The 20,917-nt window shown below is 44.9% G+C and overlaps 1 protein-coding gene across 1 annotated transcript; it reads right to left on the bottom strand.

Annotated features, from left to right (window-relative positions):
- Positions 1 to 1,241: 1,241 nt before the first annotated feature.
- On the bottom strand, positions 1,242 to 2,206 carry TMEM177 (transmembrane protein 177). Its single transcript, XM_056861402.1, has one exon. It carries the CDS (start codon positions 2,204 to 2,206, stop codon positions 1,271 to 1,273), a length of 936 nt encoding a protein of 311 aa, XP_056717380.1. The 3' UTR covers positions 1,242 to 1,270.
- Between the last annotated feature and the right edge of the window lie 18,711 nt (positions 2,207 to 20,917).

Raw genomic sequence — 20,917 nt, 5'->3', positions numbered from 1 at the left:
CGCTGTTCACGTACAGGCTCCAACCCTTGTAGCGGATTTCCATTGCCATTACCCTGACAAACCAGGAAATCTGGGGGGGGGGCCTTTGGGGAGGCGGAGTGTCAGCGAGGGCATGCAAACGGACCCTGGATAGCGAGATGACTTTCGTTTCACCCCTCCTTCCCGTGGGAAAGAGAAAGGAGGAAAGAGGCAACAGCCAAAAGGCTCGAGAGATCTCCATTTCAAAGTGACTTCCTGATTGTAATCCTGCTCTGATCTTAAGGTGTGAATTCTCTCTCTCTTGGTGTTGGGGAACCTCTGATGTTTTGCATTTCAAAGCTTTTACTTGTAGTCATTCTAACCTGTGTACTCTATAAGAATGCCTTCCAAATGATTTTGCGCCATTGTAACGTTGTGTTTCATAGATTACTGTACCCTTCCTTTCAAATAAATTCTACTTTAACTCTCTGCTAACGTCTGGAGTAAAGTTGATGATTCCTGAGAGGCAACGGAGTCCTAGAATGACATCACCCTCCACAGATGTCTCCAGGAAGTCCATAAGTAGGGTATGAGGACAACAGCCCACCACTGCTGTAGACCCTGAGCCAGGACAGCCTCTCTGTGGAGCAACCTTCCATTGGGATACATTGCGTTATTTGTTTTTCAAATCATTTTGGAAATTTATGATAAAGCCTAGGATTGCAAATGGCATGAAGACAGAGATCAAAAAGGACATATAAACCAGGTACATAGACAGCAGCGAAAAACAGGCAGCAGTGTAGAAAGTCTGAACCACCAAATGCTCTGCTGAAAACTCATATTAGTTTGAGTATTATCAACAGAAAAAAACAATGTTTATGAAAGCTTTTCTCTCAAACTCACATGTTAGGAATTTTACCTCCTCCTTCTTTAAATAAAGGGCACAAGATTTTGCACTTACCCAGTATTCACATAAGCTCTCTTTCTTTAAAGGACCACAAAACTCTCTGCATTCTCATGCACTATTTGTCCCCCCTCAAAATAATATGCAAACGACAGAGAATGTCAGCTCTTCCAACTCAGTACCTTCCAATGCTTGGAAAGTAATAGCCCCCTGTTTTAAGATGGATTTAAGAGAAGGCTTTAATTTTTTAGGCAACAGGCATCCAGTGAACATAGGATATGTGTGCTTTTTTAAAAAAATGAAACACTTTCTTCCACCAAATAGAAATACTAATGAAATCATGACACGAAAGCCAATGCTCCAAACAGAATACATAATTTACAAGTTTAATATTGAATCATGCCCTCACTATGCCTGGGGCATGCTTAAAATACTAATAATCAAGTCCCTTCTGGAAGTGTATGGTGCATGTTGTAATCTGAACCAGTATCTTGGGAAAAGATTGCCATTTGCGGCATATGTCTTCTCCCCTCGTTTGCCCATGAGTGTACGAAGAGTCTTGTTCTGGGCCAAGGTTTTATTATAGAACTCCGCCCCACCTTTGGCAAAGTCAGTGGAAATGGTGGCTGTGCTTCTGTCTGTCCTATAATCCACTGCCCGGCTTACAGTATCATACGACAGACAGTAACCCACAAACCCAATCATAGCAACAGTCAAGTTATAAAGGCCTCGTAACACCACTGGTCCAGAATATAAACCCAGGAGCTGCTTTATGGCTACTCCAGAGACATATATCCCAGCTAGACAAATGGGAGCAACAGCTGCATGTATTAAGGGGCTGTTATTCTGCAAGTACATGACCTCCCTTGCAATGGCAAACTTCTGAGCCTCCAAAGAAAGGGTCAAGGCTTCCTTCAAGGCCAGGCCTTCTGTGCTCTTCCAATCTACTACTTTGCCTTCAATCACGACAACATGGTTGGCAATCCCATGCTCATCACTGGATGTTCCACCAAAACTGACAGGGATGCCCACAACACAGCCTGAAGGTAGCCATGGAATTCCAGCACTAACTGGGTGGAAGCTGAACGCTGCAAAGGCTTGGTAATGATTTTCTGACTTCACTCGGAGATCACTGAGGATGTCATGGAAAAGACTCTGTAATTTTTCTGAAAGTTCATCTGGTTGCCCCCTAGCCCAGGCCTGATACAATGGTTTGAATGTTTTCTGAGGGACGATGTGAAAGGTCAGGTTAGCACCGAAGAGTCCAGCACAGGAAACAATCAGGAAACCAGTCCTGTGTCTCTCCACCATGGCTGCTGCCCTCCACAGGAACCTGATTGCCATAGTCAACTTCTAGCCTGTTCATGACAAAAAACAAGGAATTAAAATATTTGCAGACCTCTATCTTCTATTAAACAGCCTCCAAGGTCAATACACAAAAGCATACTACATTGCTGATATTATAGTCATATGTGACCTATCATGCCCTTCATTGTGTCTTTACTGAAAACAGGCAAAAGGGACTCACCATCCATGATTTTCTAAAAGTAAATCCCCTTTAATTAAGTGGAAAATATCTGAGCAAGGATTAGATTAAGACTGCAATCCTATGAGGGCTACTTGGGAAGCCCCTTTGAATGTAATAGAACTTGATTTCAAGTAAAAACACACAGAATTGTTGCACATTAGCCTTGTATCTGACTGCTCCCCGAACACTGTTCCTTATATCCAAATATCCAGAATCTCCATCCCATTAAATCAGTTTCCCTTTGAATCTCTTCCTCTTCTCCTCCTAACATCACAGGTCTTCCTTATTACTTGCTTTCTCATCCCTTTTCTCTCTTAACAAAGTGTAAACGGAACAGGTTTTTATTTATTTAAATATCTCCCCTTCGTCTCTCTGCAATGGGGACCCAAAACAGCTTACAAAAACAGTTTTAAAATTTCAATAAAACACGGTATAAAAACAAAAAACAAAGATCACCCAACACACCCTGCCCTGGGTCCACCCAGTTATTCTGTCCAGGCCAAGGCTGTAGGCTCTGAGCCACAGGCTTGTGCCCCCAGCCAGGCCCAGGCTTCAAATACATGACAGCTAATCTAAAAAAATACATTCCAGTTGTTGGGCTACCATCTCTGAAACAGGATGTTAATATCATTTCTCATGTACTTACTCTTATCCGGACACCCAGCTAATCTATTTCTCAGATAAGAGCTTAAAAACAAGGGAGGGGACTTTATTGATGGCATTCCAGAGAGCCAGGCTAAAATCTCTTTCCCCAGGCCCAAGTCCATAGGGGCAACTGGGAGATTAAAATGGCCCAGGAACAAGCCAGGCTGAGTGGCTACTGAAACACTGCAAGCCGGCGTTCAACTAAGACCTGGCCCATGGCAAAAAGAAGCAAAAGGTGAGATGGCGCCCATCGTTGCTAGCTACTACTAGCCAGGGCTGAGCAGTGCTGGGAGAACTGCTTCAGAATGGCTCTGCTTGTTCCTGACTGCCAGTGGCCAACTTCTGCGGAGAGCTTTCTCTGTAAGTTAAATGGACTGTCCCCTCCTGCAAGCTCTGCATGCTAGGTCCCAAAATATAGATTGACTAGTATAGTTTCAGGAACTAGGCCCACCTATCATATTCAGCAGGCATCATTATCTTGCAGTGGTTTAATTCCCTCAGTACTCCACTCACATTTCAACCCAGATCAAGTTTAGTTCTTTTAGAAATAAAAATTATTGTGGTGGTGATAAGCAGCAGTACACCTGGTTTCAACTCTCAGACGAGGCCCTCTCACTTGGGAGGCTGTTCTCCACTGAATTAATTGGAACTGCCAGTCTCACTGAATCCACGAGAGACAAGAAAATAGTGGCAAGCATCGTGCAAAAATAGGTTCTTGTTAATTCTGCATTTAATGGCAACTGACTTTCTTCTTGCTCCTCCCTCTCAATTTCGTCCCTGTCCATTTGCATTTACAGTATATACTCTTAGTGTGTGTGTGTGTGTTAAGTGCTGTCAAGTCGCTTCCGACTCATGGCGACCCTATGAATGAAAGTCCTCCAAAATGTTCTATCTTTGACAGCCTTGCTCAGATCTTGCAAATTGAAATATACTCTTTTTTTAAAAAAATTATTTTCTTATACCGTTCCATACATTTAATTAACATTGTCATTTGCTCCCTTCTAAACCTGTTTTGATCTACAATATGTAATACTGCTACATAAATCTACTCTGACTTCCCCTCTTCCCTCATCTATCGCTAACCTATCTCAGTAACCCTCTTTGCAATTATCTTCTAATTCATTATAAAACATTCTCCAATTATTATAAAATACTTAATTTCCTCATTCGTTTAATTCTACGCTATAACTATTGTTCGCAGTGGAATTAGGCTAAATCATAACCTTTTAACCTTTTTTTCATATTGAGACAGCAAGGTAGACTTCCCCTGACTATGGAAGCTCCACTGATTTAGCAATTGGTAATAATCTCTTTTCCTTTCTGTAAATGTACTGAAATGTATTAGGACAGCAAGGGAATAGCTTGTTGCCAGGCAGGATATCTCTGTGTGTGTATGCCTGTGTGCTAAGGAACTGGGGCAAGAGTCACGGAGGGTTACAGTCAACCATAACAAGAACTGGGTGAAACTGTTACTCTACTGCTGCCTCTATGTCTGCAGTGCTTATCAGCTTTACCCTGAATGTTGATGGGTTGTCACATCTTGAATTTGGATAAATATCCCTCCCTCAGTACAATCGGGGCTCGGAGATTTCTGCCCATTAGGGCCTCTGAGTCAGCAGCTGCAAATAAACTGTTTTCTTGAAATAATGATCTCAGGTCTCTCTCCCCCCCCCCACGAACCCCTGTTTACCACATCAATATTAAGTTCATTGTGTGTGTTAAGTGCCGTCAAGTCGCTTCCGACTCATGGCGACCCTATGAATGAAAGTCCTCCAAAATGTCCTATCTTTGACAGTCTTGTTCAGATCTTGCAAACTGAAGGCTGTGGCTTCCTTTATTGAGTCAATCCATCTCTTGTTGGGTCTTCCTCTTTTCCTGCTGCCCTCAACTTTTCCTAGCATGACTGTCCTTTCCAGTGACTTGTCGTCTCATGACGTGACCAAAATACGACAGCCTCAGTTTAGTCATTTTAGCTTCTAGGGTCAGTTCAGGCTTGAATTGATCTATAACCCACTGATTTGTTTTTTTGGCCGTCCACGGAATCCATAACACTCTCCTCCAACACCACATTTCAAAGGAATCTATTTTCTTCCTATCAGCTTTCTTCACTGTCCAGCTTTCACACCCATACATAGTAATAGGGAATACGACGGCATGAACTAATCTAGTCTTGGTGGCCAGTGACACATCCTTGCACTTCAGAATATTTTCTAGCTCCTTCATGGCTGCCCTTCCCAGTCTCCATCTCCTTCTGATTTCTTGGCTGCAGTCTCCCTTTGGGTTGATGGTGGAGCCAAGGAATAGAAAGTCTTGAACCATTTCAATTTCCTCATTGTCAACCTTAAAGTTGTGTGATTCTCCTGTAGTCATTACCCATGCCCCACCCCCCGCCACTCCTTCACAAATGCATCATTGTCTTTTGGATTTTACTAGCGCCGTCAAATTGAGAAATATACTCTTTACAAAATCAAACAGTGGCTCTTCCCTCAGCACAATAGTGGAACATTTGTTTTCCGGAACCCCAAAGCAGGCAGCCCCCCCACGCACCCACCCATAGGCCCTTTTGTAAAATGCGGAAAGCACCCCCTACTCTCCGGAGCACAGCCCCGAGGACGGAGGCCCGACGGGCCAAATTAGCCAACACCCACTTTTAACCAAACCCTACGACATCCAACAGCCGCCCCCCCTCCCCTTTCACCGACCCAGGCTGCTCTTCCCAACGGCGGCCGCCGGCACGAGCCGCCCCCCGCGCTGAGCCCGGAAACGCACGCACGTGGGTGCCGTAAAGGAAGGAAAGGGCCGCGAAAGCCGCGGGGAGAACGACAGTCGGGAAAGCGGCGGGCTGAGAACGGCGTCGCCTTGGCGACGCGCGGGGCTTCTGGGGCGCATGCGCGCGGCCCGCTGGAGCCTCCTTTCTTCCCTGTTCCAGCCAGGATCGAAGGGATTCTGAAATAATGCAGCAAAAGCAGAAAGCAGCTTTTGAGAAGAAGTCTCTTCAGTCAGGAACGAAATAGATTACGGCTACAGAAAGACCTAAATATGCTGCAGTGCAGCTTGAAATCCAGGGCCTAAAAAGACATATTTGTAAAAGTAACCGCCCGTTAAATGGTTAATGTTTATCGTCTCTTTTTTTTAAAAAAAAATTTCTCCTCTTGACTTCTTCAGACTTCTTCAAACAGCAAGGACAGAGCAAGCCCTTTGCCCCACTGTGAAGACTGATTTCTGCTTTCAACTTGACCACACGCACTCACACGCTACTAAAAGCACAAAGGAAAAGACTGGCCTTGCAGAACTGGTTGGGGCCTTCCTCGCATCCTCAGGAAGCCCATTTCATAAAGCAGGAGTGGCCACCGATCTGATGACTGGAGCTGCCTCGTGGGCACATATGGGTGAAGGTGGTCCCACAGGTCATAAAAAAACCTTGGGATCCCACGTGTGCAGTATGATATGGGAGGTGGTCTCATAAAATTGCATAGCACCCACTAGCTAACAGTGTTAGAGGTGGGGCTTGGGGATTTCTTTTAAGTGCCTCTACTTTCCATAATTCAAGCACTGAATAATATCAATGCAAAAGCCAGTCACGGCATACTTTTTAGATTAGCCTGCTAGGTGGTGCTACAGGACATGCTCCAAGCTAGTCATTTCATGAAAAGTATCTCGGTGATATTGTTAGGGGGAAAGAAGCTCAAGATCGGATTATGCATAATCTTAACAGCTCTTACAAGTCCACATGTTTCTGCCCAAATCTTTGCTGACTACTGCTAATTAACATGGTGAATCTAATAAATGATGAAATAGGAAAACTTTGTAAAAGCCTTTATAGAAAGTGAGTGCCACTGTATGCTTGGGATAGTTTTAATTCTTTGGCGCTCAAGTTAGCTTTGTATTGACGAGCTTGACTTTTTCCCCCCTGTTTTGTACATAAGTTTGATAAAGTGGTCCTCTGAAAATTGGTAAGGTTTCAAGGTTTAGGTTGGTTTCACAGATTTGTGGCATTATAGCAAATTGTAAATTCAGGACTTTGACAGGTTGTAATCTAAGATTAAGATGCCACTTTTATTTAGTACTTTGGATATTCCAAATATTAGCATCTTGGAGTTTTAAGTTCCATGCGCGAAAGCATGTTTTGCCACTTCTCTTAGAAAATTATGTTCCAGCTATTTCCTTAAGCTTTAAAATAATCACTTGGGTACACATAGGCCATCTATGCATGGCTGTTTCCTCGCGGTCACCCCACTCACTACGTCAGGGCTTTGCTTTGATTATGCTTGCATTTTCTTTTCTTTTTTTTCTTTTTCTTTTATAGATTTTATTTGTTTAATTGGAAAGGTACAATGCTTGCATTTTCTGACTGTCAGAGGTCGCCTCACTCTCCCCGCATGTTTCTGCGCATTTTGCCTGCATTTTCTGGATTTATGGTTGGACAGCATCCAGGAAACATGGGGAAAATGCGCATGGGGAGACCTCTGACGGTTAGAAAATGCAAGCATAATCAAAGCAAAGCCCCGAAGTACTTGGTGGGGTGACCTTAAGGAAACAGCCATGCATAAATGGCCCTCGTTGCCTCACCACTACACCTTGTTGAGGCAGGGGGCAGCAAGGAGAGCAGGCTTTGCCTCACCTCACCATCTGTATCTTGCCTTGCTGCTGTGCACAGATGCTACCTCGCCATGCCTCACTGCTGTGTGCAACTTAAGGATAGCAGGCACTGCCTTGCATCATAGCAAAATGGGGGGGGGGGGGGTAAACAGGCACAGTATTCTTTAGGGTTGCCATCTCTGGATTTGGAAATACCTGGAGATTTGATGGTGGAACCTTGGGAGGGTGGGATTTGGGGAGGGCAGGGACCTTGGTAAGGCATAATGCCATACCGTCCACCCTCCAAAGCAGCCATTTTCTTCAGGAGAAGAGGAATAAATGTTTTAAACAAATAATAAATACATGATATTGTCAAAGGCTTTCACGGTCAGAGTTCATTGGTTCTTGTAGGTTATCCGGGTTGCGTGACCACAGTCACACAACCCGGATAACCTACAAGAACCAATACATACATGATTTATGTAGTCTGGAGATCAGATGTAATAGCAGATCTCCAGTCCTCACCTGGAGGATGCCAACCCTAGTCTTCCTGCCCCCCTATGGCAAGGAGGGGGCTGCTTGGGTGCTTTAGCCTAGGACACCCAAAAGCCTTGGCCCAACCCTACCTGAGCACTTTCCTGAAATTGCAGTCCTTAGTTCTTCAAAGGTGTGGAATAGTTGTGTTTGTCCCGCCTGACATATTTTCACTCAAAAACTTGCACACTATTTTGCTAACAAGAAATGGGCTTATGAATTCCTACATGTTCTACCAAAATCAACAGGAAATACGTCCCAGTGAGTGTGCATAACAGTGCATTGTTGAATTATTATATCAATGCAATCCAAACAAATAAGTATGCTTGTTCCACTGAAATCCTCTTAAGATTTATTCACTTTATCTGAAAAGTATCCATTACCTTTGTAGTAACTTTTATTCAATAGGCTTTAGTAGGGCTTCTCCGGTGGAAGTAATTTTATTCCGATTCACTTTTATTTATTTTTTTAGTGTATTTTTATCCCACTTTTCTCCTCATTGGGTACTTGTCAAGGCTCACCTGCCTTGGTCTGACAGAGTTGTTCCCCTGTCTCCAACTTGAGATCCTGGAGCAAGCCTTTCTGTTGTAACACAACCAAGCTTAACCTGGGTTTGGACCAGTAAACTTACAGCAACACACTATAAAACAAAATGCAGCTGTATTGGAAAGAAAATAAACAGATTTTAAAAGCAATATAATTCCAGTGGATAACTCAAGCACAAGAAAATAACAAAATGAGCTTTCCTGAATACACTTACTGGATAGGGTTTCTGCAGTGCAGGTCTTAACTTAAAGCTCTAGCAAACTCACTCCAAAGAAAGCAGCAAAATACATTATAAATGTAGCATATAGCAAAAGCAGGTACCAGGGAAGGGGAATAGGATGGGAATGTGACAGAATGGACTATATTTTATAGAAATGTGGACCATAGACCTCCAGACCCCCTTCAACCAATCACCATGCTATTTCCAAGGGAACTTCTGGAAGATAAGCACATTCCCCCCCCCCCAAACTGGTTCCAGTTGAAACCAGTGAGCTAATTAGTAGGCCTGATGGAACAACCCTCTCCCATAATACTAGAACCCGGGGTCATCTGCTAAAGCTGGAGGGTGAGAGATTCAAAACAGATAAAAGGAAGTATTTTTTCACACAACGCATAGTTAAATTGTGGAACTCCCTGCCCCAGGATGTGGTGATGGCTGCCAGCTTGGAGGGCTTTAAGAGGGGAGTGGACATATTCATGGAGGAGAGGGGTATTGATGGCTGTAGTTAGAATGGATACTAGTCATGCTGCATACCTATTCTTTCTAGTATCAGAGGAGCATGCCTATTATATTGGGTGCGGTGGAACACAGGCAGGATGGTACTGCTGCAGTCGTCTTGTTTGTGTCTTCCTAGAGGCACCTGGTTGGGCCACTGTGTGAACAGACTGCTGGACTTGATGGGCCCAGGTCTGATCCAGCAGGGCCTTTCTGATGTTCTTATGTTCTTAACCTTGGTGGAGTAATGGTCTATGTGGAGAGGTGGCTGACAGAGCAGAGAAAAAAAATCTCTCAAGTGGAATTTTACTTATAAGATGACTTCTCTATTGGCAGAGACCCAAAGTAGCTTACAAAAATAGTTTAAACAAGTTTCAATCAAACAGTATATATTTTTAAAAAGTACATCGCACATAGCACATCCTTGGAAGGTTTCCAATGGCTTAGTCTATCAAGGCCAAGGTGATGGGCTACAAGCCCTTTAGCTCAATTCCAAGGGCTTTCACCCCCAGCAACACATAGTTGCAGCAGGAGAAAGAGACACTCATCCTGGCTGTTACAAGTTGACAGTCATCTTCCCACAGTTTTCTCCTGCTGAATAACTGAAGCTAGGAATCAGCAAGGGCCGACATGTTTTTTCGTCCTCTAGGTGAACTTTGATCCCCCTCCCCATTTAACAAAGAGAAATGTGATGCCTAAAACTAATGTTTTACTTACTGGTCATTCAAAATGACCAATGGAAACATAGATAAGCTCTTCAAAAGCCATCCATGTTCTCTCATGACAGTTAAAGAAGTCTAGGATCAACAGGTATGGAGATTCTAGATGCCAGTTAACATCAAGGGTTTTTTTTTCACGGAGGGTTGCGGCGGTTTCACGTCTGTTTTACCGCACTGCTAATTTTTGATTTTTCATGACAGCTTCAGATTTGGCCCAAAAAATCGCGTCATCTCCACATTTTCTCAAACCTGTGTTGGTGCAATCTTTGATTTTGCCATGCGGTTTTTGCTGCAGGGCTCCATGAAAATTTTTCCCTGGTTCGAACTTCGCATCAATTTTCCCTGCCCATGCCGGCTAATTTCTCCTCCCCTGTGAACGGCGATTGGCCGGGGGAGTTTCGTGCTCGGACAAGAATACCGCCCCTTTTGCTGCCTGCCTGCCTGCGTGGAGTCATGGCACTTCTCTCCCTCCCTCCGTCCCAGAGGCAGGTGGGCGGGCAGGCGGCACACCTTCCCCGCCCCTCATCTGGGATGGGCCTTGGAGCCGGGCTCACACCTCCAAGCCCAGGGGAACGCTGGACGGCCGGCTCCAGGGGGAGGCTGGTGGGGCCACGCCACGTGCGCCTCGTGCGCCGGGGTGGGTGGGGGCAGCTTGGTCTATGGCAGCTGGACCCGCAGGGGGGTTCTTTAAGGGAAGGGGCTGTTGGCCCCCCTACCCCAGCTGGGAGGGGGGATTTCGAGAATTTAGATGGGGAAAATGTGCATCCTGAGAGCAGAAAACCCAAGGCAAAAAACCCTCCCATCACCCTTCTGAAGAGGGGTGGCCAGTCTGCTCTGGGTCGCCCTCCTCTCTCTCACGATGCACTGGGGCCGGATCGGGGCCGGCGCACAAGCCAGGGGCCTTCTTTCCTCCCCCCCCCATACACATGGGCTGGATCGGGACCAGCATGCCTGCCAGGAGCCCTCTCTCCTCTCTCTCACGATGCTCTGGGGCCAGATTGGGGCCAGTGCGCAAGCCAGGGGCCTTCTTTCCTCCCCCCCCATACACATGGGCTGGGTCGGGAACGGCACGCCAGCCAAGAGCCCTCTCTCCTCTCTCTCATGATGCACTGGGGATGGATCGGGGCTGGTGTGCAAGCCAGGGGGCTTCTTTCCTCTCCCCCCCCCCACACACATGGGCTGGATCGGGACTGGCACGCCAGCCAGGAGCCCTCTCTCCTCTCTCTCATGATGCACTGGGGCTGGATCGGGGCCGGTGCGCAAGCCAGGGGCCTTCTTTCCTCCCCCCACCCATGCATCCTGTGCATCCCCAACCTGGTAAAAGAATAGAACAAAGGAACTATGGAAATCTTGGAAAAGGGGAAGAGCAATGTGTGTGGATCGGCATGCTGCGAAAGGAAGGCAAGGGAGAGTGTTTTGCCATTAATGCATGGGAGAATGGTAAATAGAAAAATTATATAAGGAAACCAGAGGGACTGGTGCTTTTTTTTTTTTTTTTTTTTTTTGTATATTTTTTTGGGGGGGACATACTCTGGGAAATTGCTTTAATGCAAGAGGTTTACAGTAGCCCTTTATGCATGGGAGGTTTTGCCTTGGATTTGCCTCTCTCTCGATGCACCTTTTCCCCATACAAATTCTCAAAACTCAACAATCAGCCCCCAGGCAGAGTTTTGAGAATTCGGATAGGGAAAATGTGCATCTAGAGAGAAGCAGATCTAAGTAAAACCTCCCGGCCATAAATGGCAAGTGCAATCCTATGCACAGTTATTCCAGTCTACACCCATTGAAATGAATGGGCCTAGACTGGAGTAACGCTCTTTAGGATTGGACTGTTAGTTCGCTCCTCTGCTCCTTGGGCTAGTCACACTCTCTCAGCCCCACCTACCTCACAGAGTGTCTGTTGTGGGGATGGGGAGCCGATTGTAAGCTGGTTTGATTCTCCCTAAAGTGGTAGAGAAAATTGGCATATAAAAACAAGCTCTTCTTCTTCAAGCCTCAGAGCTCTATAATTTGCTGAGTGCCCAAAGAAGTCGTTGGAGTCCACACTTACAGCCCATTAGAAGTTTAAGGGCAGCCCTGCTAAATCCATTCCCTCTGGCTAAAGGGTGAGAGTGGTATACTTCCATTACCTGCAAGTTGGTATCCAGGCAGGGAATGGCACTCCTCGAAGCAGTCGGCACAGGGAGCAATCCTAAACTGGTCTACTCAGAAGTAAGCCTAATGTCTTTGAATACACCTTACTCACAGGGAAGTGCCATTAGGATTGCAGCCACAGTCACTCCTCTTGAATCGGCACAGGTTGGAGCTGCTCTGTTTGCACTTTCAGCTAAACGCTTCTCTGGGGCACATGGATGCAAAGTCCCCTTGCCATTTTAGTGCCACTTGAAATCTGGTACCCTAAATGATTGCCTAGGTTTGCCTAGACCAACCCTGCTAGGAATTATGTGTAATAGTCGACAATCTGGCAACATCATCACAGTTTCTGACCTCATGCATGTGCTAGCGGAATCATTGCACCAATAACTGCTCAGGTCTGCAGCATTGCTGCTGCATTATTTGTGCACATCAGTGTTCAGGCAGTCTACAATGAATGTATGGAATGGCATAGGTTGCACAATTGCTTGTAATCAGTAAGCACAGTATAAAACTGATTTGCAGATTTGCAACTGGACAGCAAAATCTTAGCTATTGTTGTTCTCCTACTATGGCATTTTCCCCTCCACCTTATTTTTTGTATGACTCCACAGACCTTCCTGAAATGTAGCATGGATAAAAAAGCTGTTATTCTAATACAAGTATTAGAATAAAAATTGTTCTGGGCCTATATCAGGAAACTCTCTATTCTTGTTTCATGTTCCAGTAAGTTTTCAGAGAATTCATTAATGCCCATAAATCAGAAAGAAAGCTGCTTTGGAGCAAATAAATACCTGGAATCCATAGGAGTTAAATTTGCCACTACATGAGCCCATCTAGTAAAGTGACTGTAATAAAAGTCAGTAATGAAGTGAAAGAAAAGACATTTTTATTCCTCCCCCCTCCATCCTTTGCACCCAGCCGAACCTCACCATGACAGGTGAAGCTCCTGCCCGGCCCAGTCTCACTGCAGCGAGGGGCGTGCTTGCCCAGTCCAGACTTGTGGTAGCCAGGGATGTGTAGCTGGCTCAGCTGGAGATGCATCCAGTCCAGTGAGGGATGCACCCACCCAGTCTTGTAGCTTGGCCAGGCACCTTCTGCTTGGGGCTGGCTGGGCAGGCTTCCCCTTCCTCCATTTGGGTGCCAGGCTCTTTTCCCTTTCCAAACCATCTAGGGTTGCCAACCTTCAGGTACTAGCTGGAGATCTCCTGCTATTACAACTGATCTCCAGCTGATAGAGATCAGTTCACCTGGAGAAAAATGGTCGCTTTGGCGACTGGATTCTATGGCATTGAAGTCCCTCCCCTCCCCAAACCCTGCCCTCCTCAGGCTCTGCCCCAAAAACCTCCTGCTGGTGGTGAAGAGGGACCTGGCAACCCTAGATCCACCCCAATTACAATCTCAGTGAGTTACAGTTCAATCTGGAGATTAATTTTAGTGGTGTATAGTCATATAGGCCTTGTCACCACATGATGTGCCAGTCGTCTTACTTTACTTTCTGACTTTTCATGGAAGCCAAAGCCCAACATGTTTTGTTGATGGACAAGATGTGCTTCCCTTAATATTCAGGGACACATTCCTGAGCTGATAAGTGCCCGCTCCCCTTTGTTGGGTGTCCCTTCATCCTTTATATGTTTGCCACGGAAAATACGGGTGGCCCCGCTCCCGCCCTGGCCTACCATGATGAAGAGTCTCTTGGGCTCATGCAAACACACACAAACAAAGCTCATGGGAACAGCTTCTTTGGTCTGGAGTGTTCATACACATATTGTGACTAAGGGTTAGCCTTGGACCAAATTCTGAATGCCAGTAGGTTCCCATAAATTCCACTGAGGAAGGATGAAAACACCTATCGGAGGACTGCATTGCCTTCTCTGTTTTTATCTTCATCACAACAGAAAGTGATATTCCGAATTCAATGTGCATACCCAAGCAGAACTTGATACTATATTCAGTTTCAGTTCTATAGGAAAATGGTTCTCATGCCCCTTGATGTGCATGAAAGAGCCTGAGTGTGTATGCAGACAGAGGCTTCCTGAACTTTGCCTGCACCATGTAGTGCGGGGGAGGAAATGGCCCAGGAAAAGTATCTGAAATTTTCACAACAAATATCTACCAGATTGTATGGCCAACAATAAAACTCTGCAGTGTAGATCAAATATTTTATTTAAGTGCCTATCAGCTATACAAAGCAGGTGATGGTTGTGGAAGTCCTTGCATGCTGAATTTTCTCTCACTGTAAATTCCCCCGCAATGTCCAGCCACTACCTTTCTGCCCGTAATTTATACCAATTATTGCAAGTTCTATCCTCTGCTGCCAACAGGAACAGCTCCTTGTCCTCCTCTAAGTGACACCCGTTCAAATACTTAAAGAGAGCAATCATGTCCCCCCTCAACCTTTTCTTTTCCAGACAAAACATTTCCAAGTCTCTCAGCCTTTGCTCGTAGGGTTGGTTTCCAGGCCCCTGACCATCCTCGTCGCTCTCCTCTGCACCTGCTCCATTCTGTCCACATTCTTTTGAAGTGAGGCCTCCAGAATTGCACACAATACTCCAGGTGTGGCAGCAGCCTGACCAATGCAGTGTACAGGACTATGACATCTTGCAATTTGGTTGTTATGCCCCTGTTGATACATCCCAAGACCACATTAGCCTTTTTTGCCACTGCATTACACTGCTCATATACACCTTACAGAGACAGTTCCTATGGCTTTAACCTGGCTATTATTGAGTTCCCTCTCATACTATTACAAATTAAGCCAGAAGATTGGGCTGTTCATTTGAGGCCAGTTTTTTCAACCGTCTCTCTCTTTTTGGAGAACCATTCATATATTAAAAGAACACCACAGAATCTAAAAAACAAATAGTTCCTTTCTAACTGTAGCCTTAGAAAATGATAAAGTCTTTCAGAATCTTTCTACCAATTGCAGAATCAGTTCAATAATTCTCTCTTTCCAAATTCTTTTCATTTCATCGCATTGTACACATTTTGTTTATATACCACAAAATTTGTATTTGTCATTCTGAGAGACCAGTTCCCAAAAGTACTTTATCATTCTACGATTTTCCTGACAGTCTTGTTCTCATAGCTTCATACCTCAACCTCTGCTGTCACTCACTGGTCACCCTTTGCAATCATTTCAAATGCAAAATAGCCATCTGTAGATCTTCAATCATTCCCAAGCTTTCCATTTTAATTTTCAAATACAATGAACTAGAGCGGGTTATCTTTCAGGCAATCAGTCAAGACCTTGGTCTGAATTATCTAGAGAAAGACTAAATCCTCCCTTTGGCGTTGGGTTCATTATCAGTGACCTGGAAAAGCCTTATGTCAAATTCTAAATTCCATTGGGCAGGTATTCATTCAGGGGAATTTCATTGTAGGCAGCATGGAGGGGGAGCATTTCCAGGAGATCTGCATTGCTCTCCCTTCCCTCCCTCCATTACAGCAGAAAGTGACAATATTTCTATTCAGCTGGAGCCTGAATAGTGCCCAACATCATGATATTTAATTTCTTCAATAGAGAGCCAGCATGTTGTAGTGATTAGCATGTTGGATTAAAACATGGAGCTTCAAATCCCTACTCTGCCATATAGCTTATTGTCACTATCTCTTAGCCTAACTTTTCTCCCAAAGTAGTTGTAAAGATAAAATGGAAGGGAGGAGAAGGAGGCCATGCAAACCAATCTAAGCTGCTTGGGGGGAAGGGTAAGATAGTAACGGATACATATTTCCCCAGGACATTCTTGTTAAAAACACAGATGTCTTGGTGAAAGCATTTATCAATGATAAAATCCTGTGTTTTATTGCAAGCAACAATAGGGCCCTTTCCCATTATGTAATTCCTATAAATACTCAAATTAGCCATGTAAAATATCTGTATATGGAATAGAAATCCCTCCTCCATTTTTTAAAAGTAAGTTTCTATTAAAACATCATAAATGTCTGCCATACTGGGCCCTTCTTTCAATGGTTAAATAGATATTGGTGCACAACAGCCTGTCAGAAAAAAAGTTGGCAACCCCAGGATGAGAGAATGGAACTACACCTGTAACCATGCATGTTACATATCCTCCACAATTAAGACCCAGAAAAGAACTACAGGTTATACATAATTCTTGTCTCCCTGGCTATTTTTAAGCAGAATGCAGTTGCTGCAGGATAGCGGATATTTAAAACAGGGATATTTAAGACATTTCTCTTGCCCTATTTTTGATCAAAAATTGGCAACCCAAGCTACTTTTTTTACATGAGGAAAAATTCACTTCCCTCAGAATGAGCCTGGCTCTCTTGTCTCTCTTTTGTCAATGCATTAGACAAACCAGCAGTTCAAATGCTGCTTCTTGAACACATACAGATGCAAAGGATACTTTCCTGGGTGTAAGTTCCCTTGAATAACATGGGACTTACTTAGGCTTGCTGCCTTAGTCATCTTTGTATTTTTAAAATACTGCATGAACCTTTATTCAATTAAATATCAATTCAATTGCAAAGTACTTGCATTATCTAAGTATTTATTTGGATTTTTTTTTAATTTAAGAAAAAGACTGATCATTTTTAATGTTTTAAAATGTGGAAAAATAGCCCCGGGTGTAGATAGCTGCTTTGTGACATTACTGGTATCAGCGCTGTGCCCAGCTGGCTTTTGCTCAAGGACAAAGAACCAGTTTTTCCAGATAACAGTTTTGGTGGAAAGATTGTTCATTTGAACAAACCACAGTGAGTATACTTACATAGTGCCTCCATTACATAAGTTATGTATATTTTTATGTATCCCTAATTTTGGTTTTAATCTAGCTCCTTTCCTTTCTTTCTCACACTACTGTGCTTTGACAGTCACTATGCTGATCTTATGCGTTCTGCCAACTCAGCAATACACTTGGAATAAAAAGGGTATATCTCTTTTCCCCATTTGTGGGTTTTAAAACTTTCTTTTCCCTTAAAGAAATGGAATAATGCAACCATTTCATCTGGCAGCACTTGATAGAGATGGTATGCAGCTACACAGCCCCCAGATCTAGGAACAATGTTGTCATTACAAATGTGGGCCTGGAAGGCAACTTGTGAAATGAAAGAAAAGATGTATTTAAAGAGGGGGAAAAACACTTTGGAATGAAGCAATTTTTCCCTTCTCATTCACTCAGAGACCTTAGGCAACATGGCAGCTGGTGAAAACACTTTGCTGAAAGGAAATTCCACCTGAGGCAGCTTCATGTGTTAGATTTCTGTAGGTTGTTGGAAGTAGCTTGAATAAAATTTGAGATCTCCTTTCTTTGAAAACCATGATGCTGCTTAATTGCTTTATATTTTTAGAGCCATTTTCTGAACCATCTTGTGCTGGTTGCTGTCAGTGAGATGTGACAGATGACCTAGGAGTGTGCATAATGCTTTGATAGTTTTTAAGAAGCCACTGAGCTCCTTTTTTATTTGTATTTTCTCACACTGAAGAAAACCTATAAACAAATTGTCGCTCATAAAAAGAAAGAAAACATTCGGGCATTATGGAGAAGTGTTATACAGGCAGCCAAAGAGAGGAATTCCTCCCAATTCTGGAAGCTGATATCAAGACACTCATCCAGTGTCCCTTAGATTCGCACATTTCTCCAGCTATATGGGCAACTTACTTTCAGGATATGTATAAGGATTCTTCTCTGGCCCCCTCCTTAGAGAGGATAGAGGACCTGCCTGTATGGCCCCCTGTCTCCTTAAGGGAGCCTGAATCCTTGATTGACCAACTTAGACTAGGGAAAGCCCCAGGTGCTGATTTTATTCTACCCGAACTTCTGAAGAACAACAAAGACTGGTGGGTTCCTTTCCTGGCCTCATTTTTCACCTATATAGATAGGACTGGACATATGCCAAAGGAGTGGGGCAGGGCGATTGTGGTGCCATTTTTTAAGAAAGGAAAGAGGGACAATCTAGCCAACTATAGGCCTATTAGTCTCCTCAGCATTATTAGTAAATTGTATGCCAAGCACCTTCACGACAAATTTACCAACTGGCTAGATCAGGAGGACATAATTGTCGACGAACAAGCAGGCTTTAGAGAGGGCAGGTCTACTTTAGACCACTGCCTGATTTTACAACATTTAATTGAAAAATATTCTTCTTAGGGTCCAACAGCTTTGTATGCAGCCTTTATAGACCTTAAAGCAGCATTTAACTCTATTTCTAGAAACAGACTCTGGGAAAAGTTAGAATGCTCTTCTATAGATAAAATACTTGATCCGTACTCTGTATGATAACACCACCCTTCAGGTCAGATGCAGCAGACAAGGGCATCTTTCAAGAGTAGTAAACACCTACAAAGGAGCAAAGCAGGGCTGCATTCTGGCCCCTAAGCTGTTTAATTACTACATCAACAACTTAGCAACTTAAAAGACCCCGCTTTACACCCTCCAAAGCTAGCCCATTGTGATAGCTCTGTCTTACTCTATGCTGACGACGCGGTCCTGCTTTCCAGGACCCCGGTGGGCCTTAAAAGAGCCATGCAGAGGCTATTGCAATATTGTTCTGTTGAACAAGTAGACATTAATTTCTCAAAGACAAAAGTTATGGCCTTTGTACGAGCATGGAGCATTGATGGCCACAAAATAGACCAGGTACTCAAGTTTAAATACTTAGGAGTAGTCTTACAAGCCTTTGGTTCTAGAAAAGCTTATGGCGATTACGCAGCAGAGAAAGGGCAAAAATCTGCCTTAAACATCATTAAATTTTCAAGAACTAAGGGAGGGCATTACTTTCCAGTCACTCTTAAGCTTTACCAAGGAAAAACACTGGCACAACTGACATATGGGACTTTACTTGGGCCAACATCGTCTACTTTTGTCCCACTGGAGCGGGTTCAATGTAAATTCTTGAGAGCATCCCTCCATTTACCTCGTTGTATATCAAATGCTACTGCTAGACTGGAGGCAGGACTGGTGAGGGTGGAGGCAAGGATCTGTACTGCTTCCTAGGGCTGTCGATTCGGTTTGGCCCGAACCGAAAAACAGCCGAATTTCCCCTGATTCAGCAGTTTTTAGTTCAGGACGAACCGAACTAAAAAATGACGGGAAGACGGGGGAGCCGAATTCAGCGAGTTCGGGAGTTCACGAATAAATTCGGCAAATTCGGGGCGCAGCAGCATAACCGTCAGTAAGCAGCATTCTCCCCCGGCCAATTGGTGGCCAAGCTGGGTCTTCTTCTGGCCAATCACTCAGGATTGAGTACTGGAGGAATCAGCTGCTGCGCGGCCCGGCCGGGGAGAGAAAGAGAGAGAAATCCTCGTGGGGGGGGGTGCGTGTGCACATTCGCTCCTTTCCGTGGCTGCAGGGGGCGCAATTTTTGGGGTAGAGACCCCAAACTTTCAGCGGAGCTTCAGACGAGCCTTCTTAAGAGACCCCCCAAGTTTTGTAAACATTGGGTCAGGGGGTCCTGAGATCTGGGCTCCACCCCTTTTTCCTCCCCCCTTTTCCATTTCCGTGGCTGCAGGGGGCGCTTTTTTGGGGGTGCAGCCCCCAAACTTTCAGCATAGCTTCAGACAAGCCTTCTTAAGAGACCCCCCAAGTTTTGTAAAGATGGGTTGAGTGGGGGCAGAAATATGTGCTCCCCCCTTTTCTCTTTCTGTGGCTTCAGGGGGGGCATTTTTTGGGGTGCAGCCCCCAAACATTCAGCATAGTTTCAGACGAGCCTTCTTAAGAGACCCCCCAAGTTTTGTAAACATTGGGTCAGGGGGTCCCGAGATATGGGCTTTCCCCTTTTCCCTATTGGGATGAATGGATCACCCGATCCTGTATGCATCTCCAGAGCGGCAAATCCAAGGCAAAACCTCCCGTGCTTAAATAGAATCGTATTGGATTACCCAGTCCTCCCAGCCCCTCCTGATGGAACAGAAGTCAGCCACAGTAAGACCCCTTTGGGGGCTTTAATCTATAATTTTTCTCCTGTGTGTGTGTGTGTGGGGGGGAAAGCAGAGTCTGTGTGTGTGTGGGGAGGGAGCAGTTTCTGTGGGTGGGTAGGGGGAAGCCAAAGGGGCCTTTCGCCCGTTCTGCCTGGGGTGAGTGTGCCCCCTCGAGTCTCTCTCTCCCTGGTTTGAGGGGGGGCTTCAGTTGTGTGTCCTCAGGTTTTCCCTCATTCATAAGATTGGTTAGGTCTATTTTGATGCTTGCTCAAAACTGGTTTTCAAATGGTGACTTAAAGAATGCATTTTCCTGGTCCCAATGCAAAAGGGGAAATTCCACCCCTCCTGCTCATTATGCATAGCTAGCTGCCTCTGTCCCTTTCCATGGTTTGCAAACTCCCAGGTGTCAGGTGTTGTTTTGCATGGTTGCAAATGTGTTGCTTTGCATGGTTGTGTTGCTTTGCAGTTGTGTTGCTTTGCAAACTTCTTCGCACCTGTCCCGCCCTTGCTCCCCGCAGCTCAGCTGTTTGTCAGGGCTGGGAGCTTTGTGCGTGGGCGGCAAGCTCTGCTCAGAGATGCACATTAAGGGTGGGGGGACCCCTTTTGGGGCCCATATCTCAGCCCCCTGACCCAATCTTTACAAAACTTGGGGGGTCTTGCAAGAAGGGTCCTTTGAAGCTCCGCTGAAAGTTTGGGACCTCTACCCCCAAAAATGCCCCCCCCGGAGCCACGGAAAGGCACGGTTGTGTTTTTTAAATTTTTTTATTGCTTTTAT

This window comes from Euleptes europaea, chromosome 15 (genome assembly GCF_029931775.1).
Source record: "Euleptes europaea isolate rEulEur1 chromosome 15, rEulEur1.hap1, whole genome shotgun sequence".
NCBI classification, from domain to species: Eukaryota; Metazoa; Chordata; class Lepidosauria; order Squamata; family Sphaerodactylidae; genus Euleptes; species Euleptes europaea.
The sequence above is the reverse complement of the archived record's forward strand: the minus strand, read 5'-3'. Positions and strand labels throughout refer to the sequence as shown.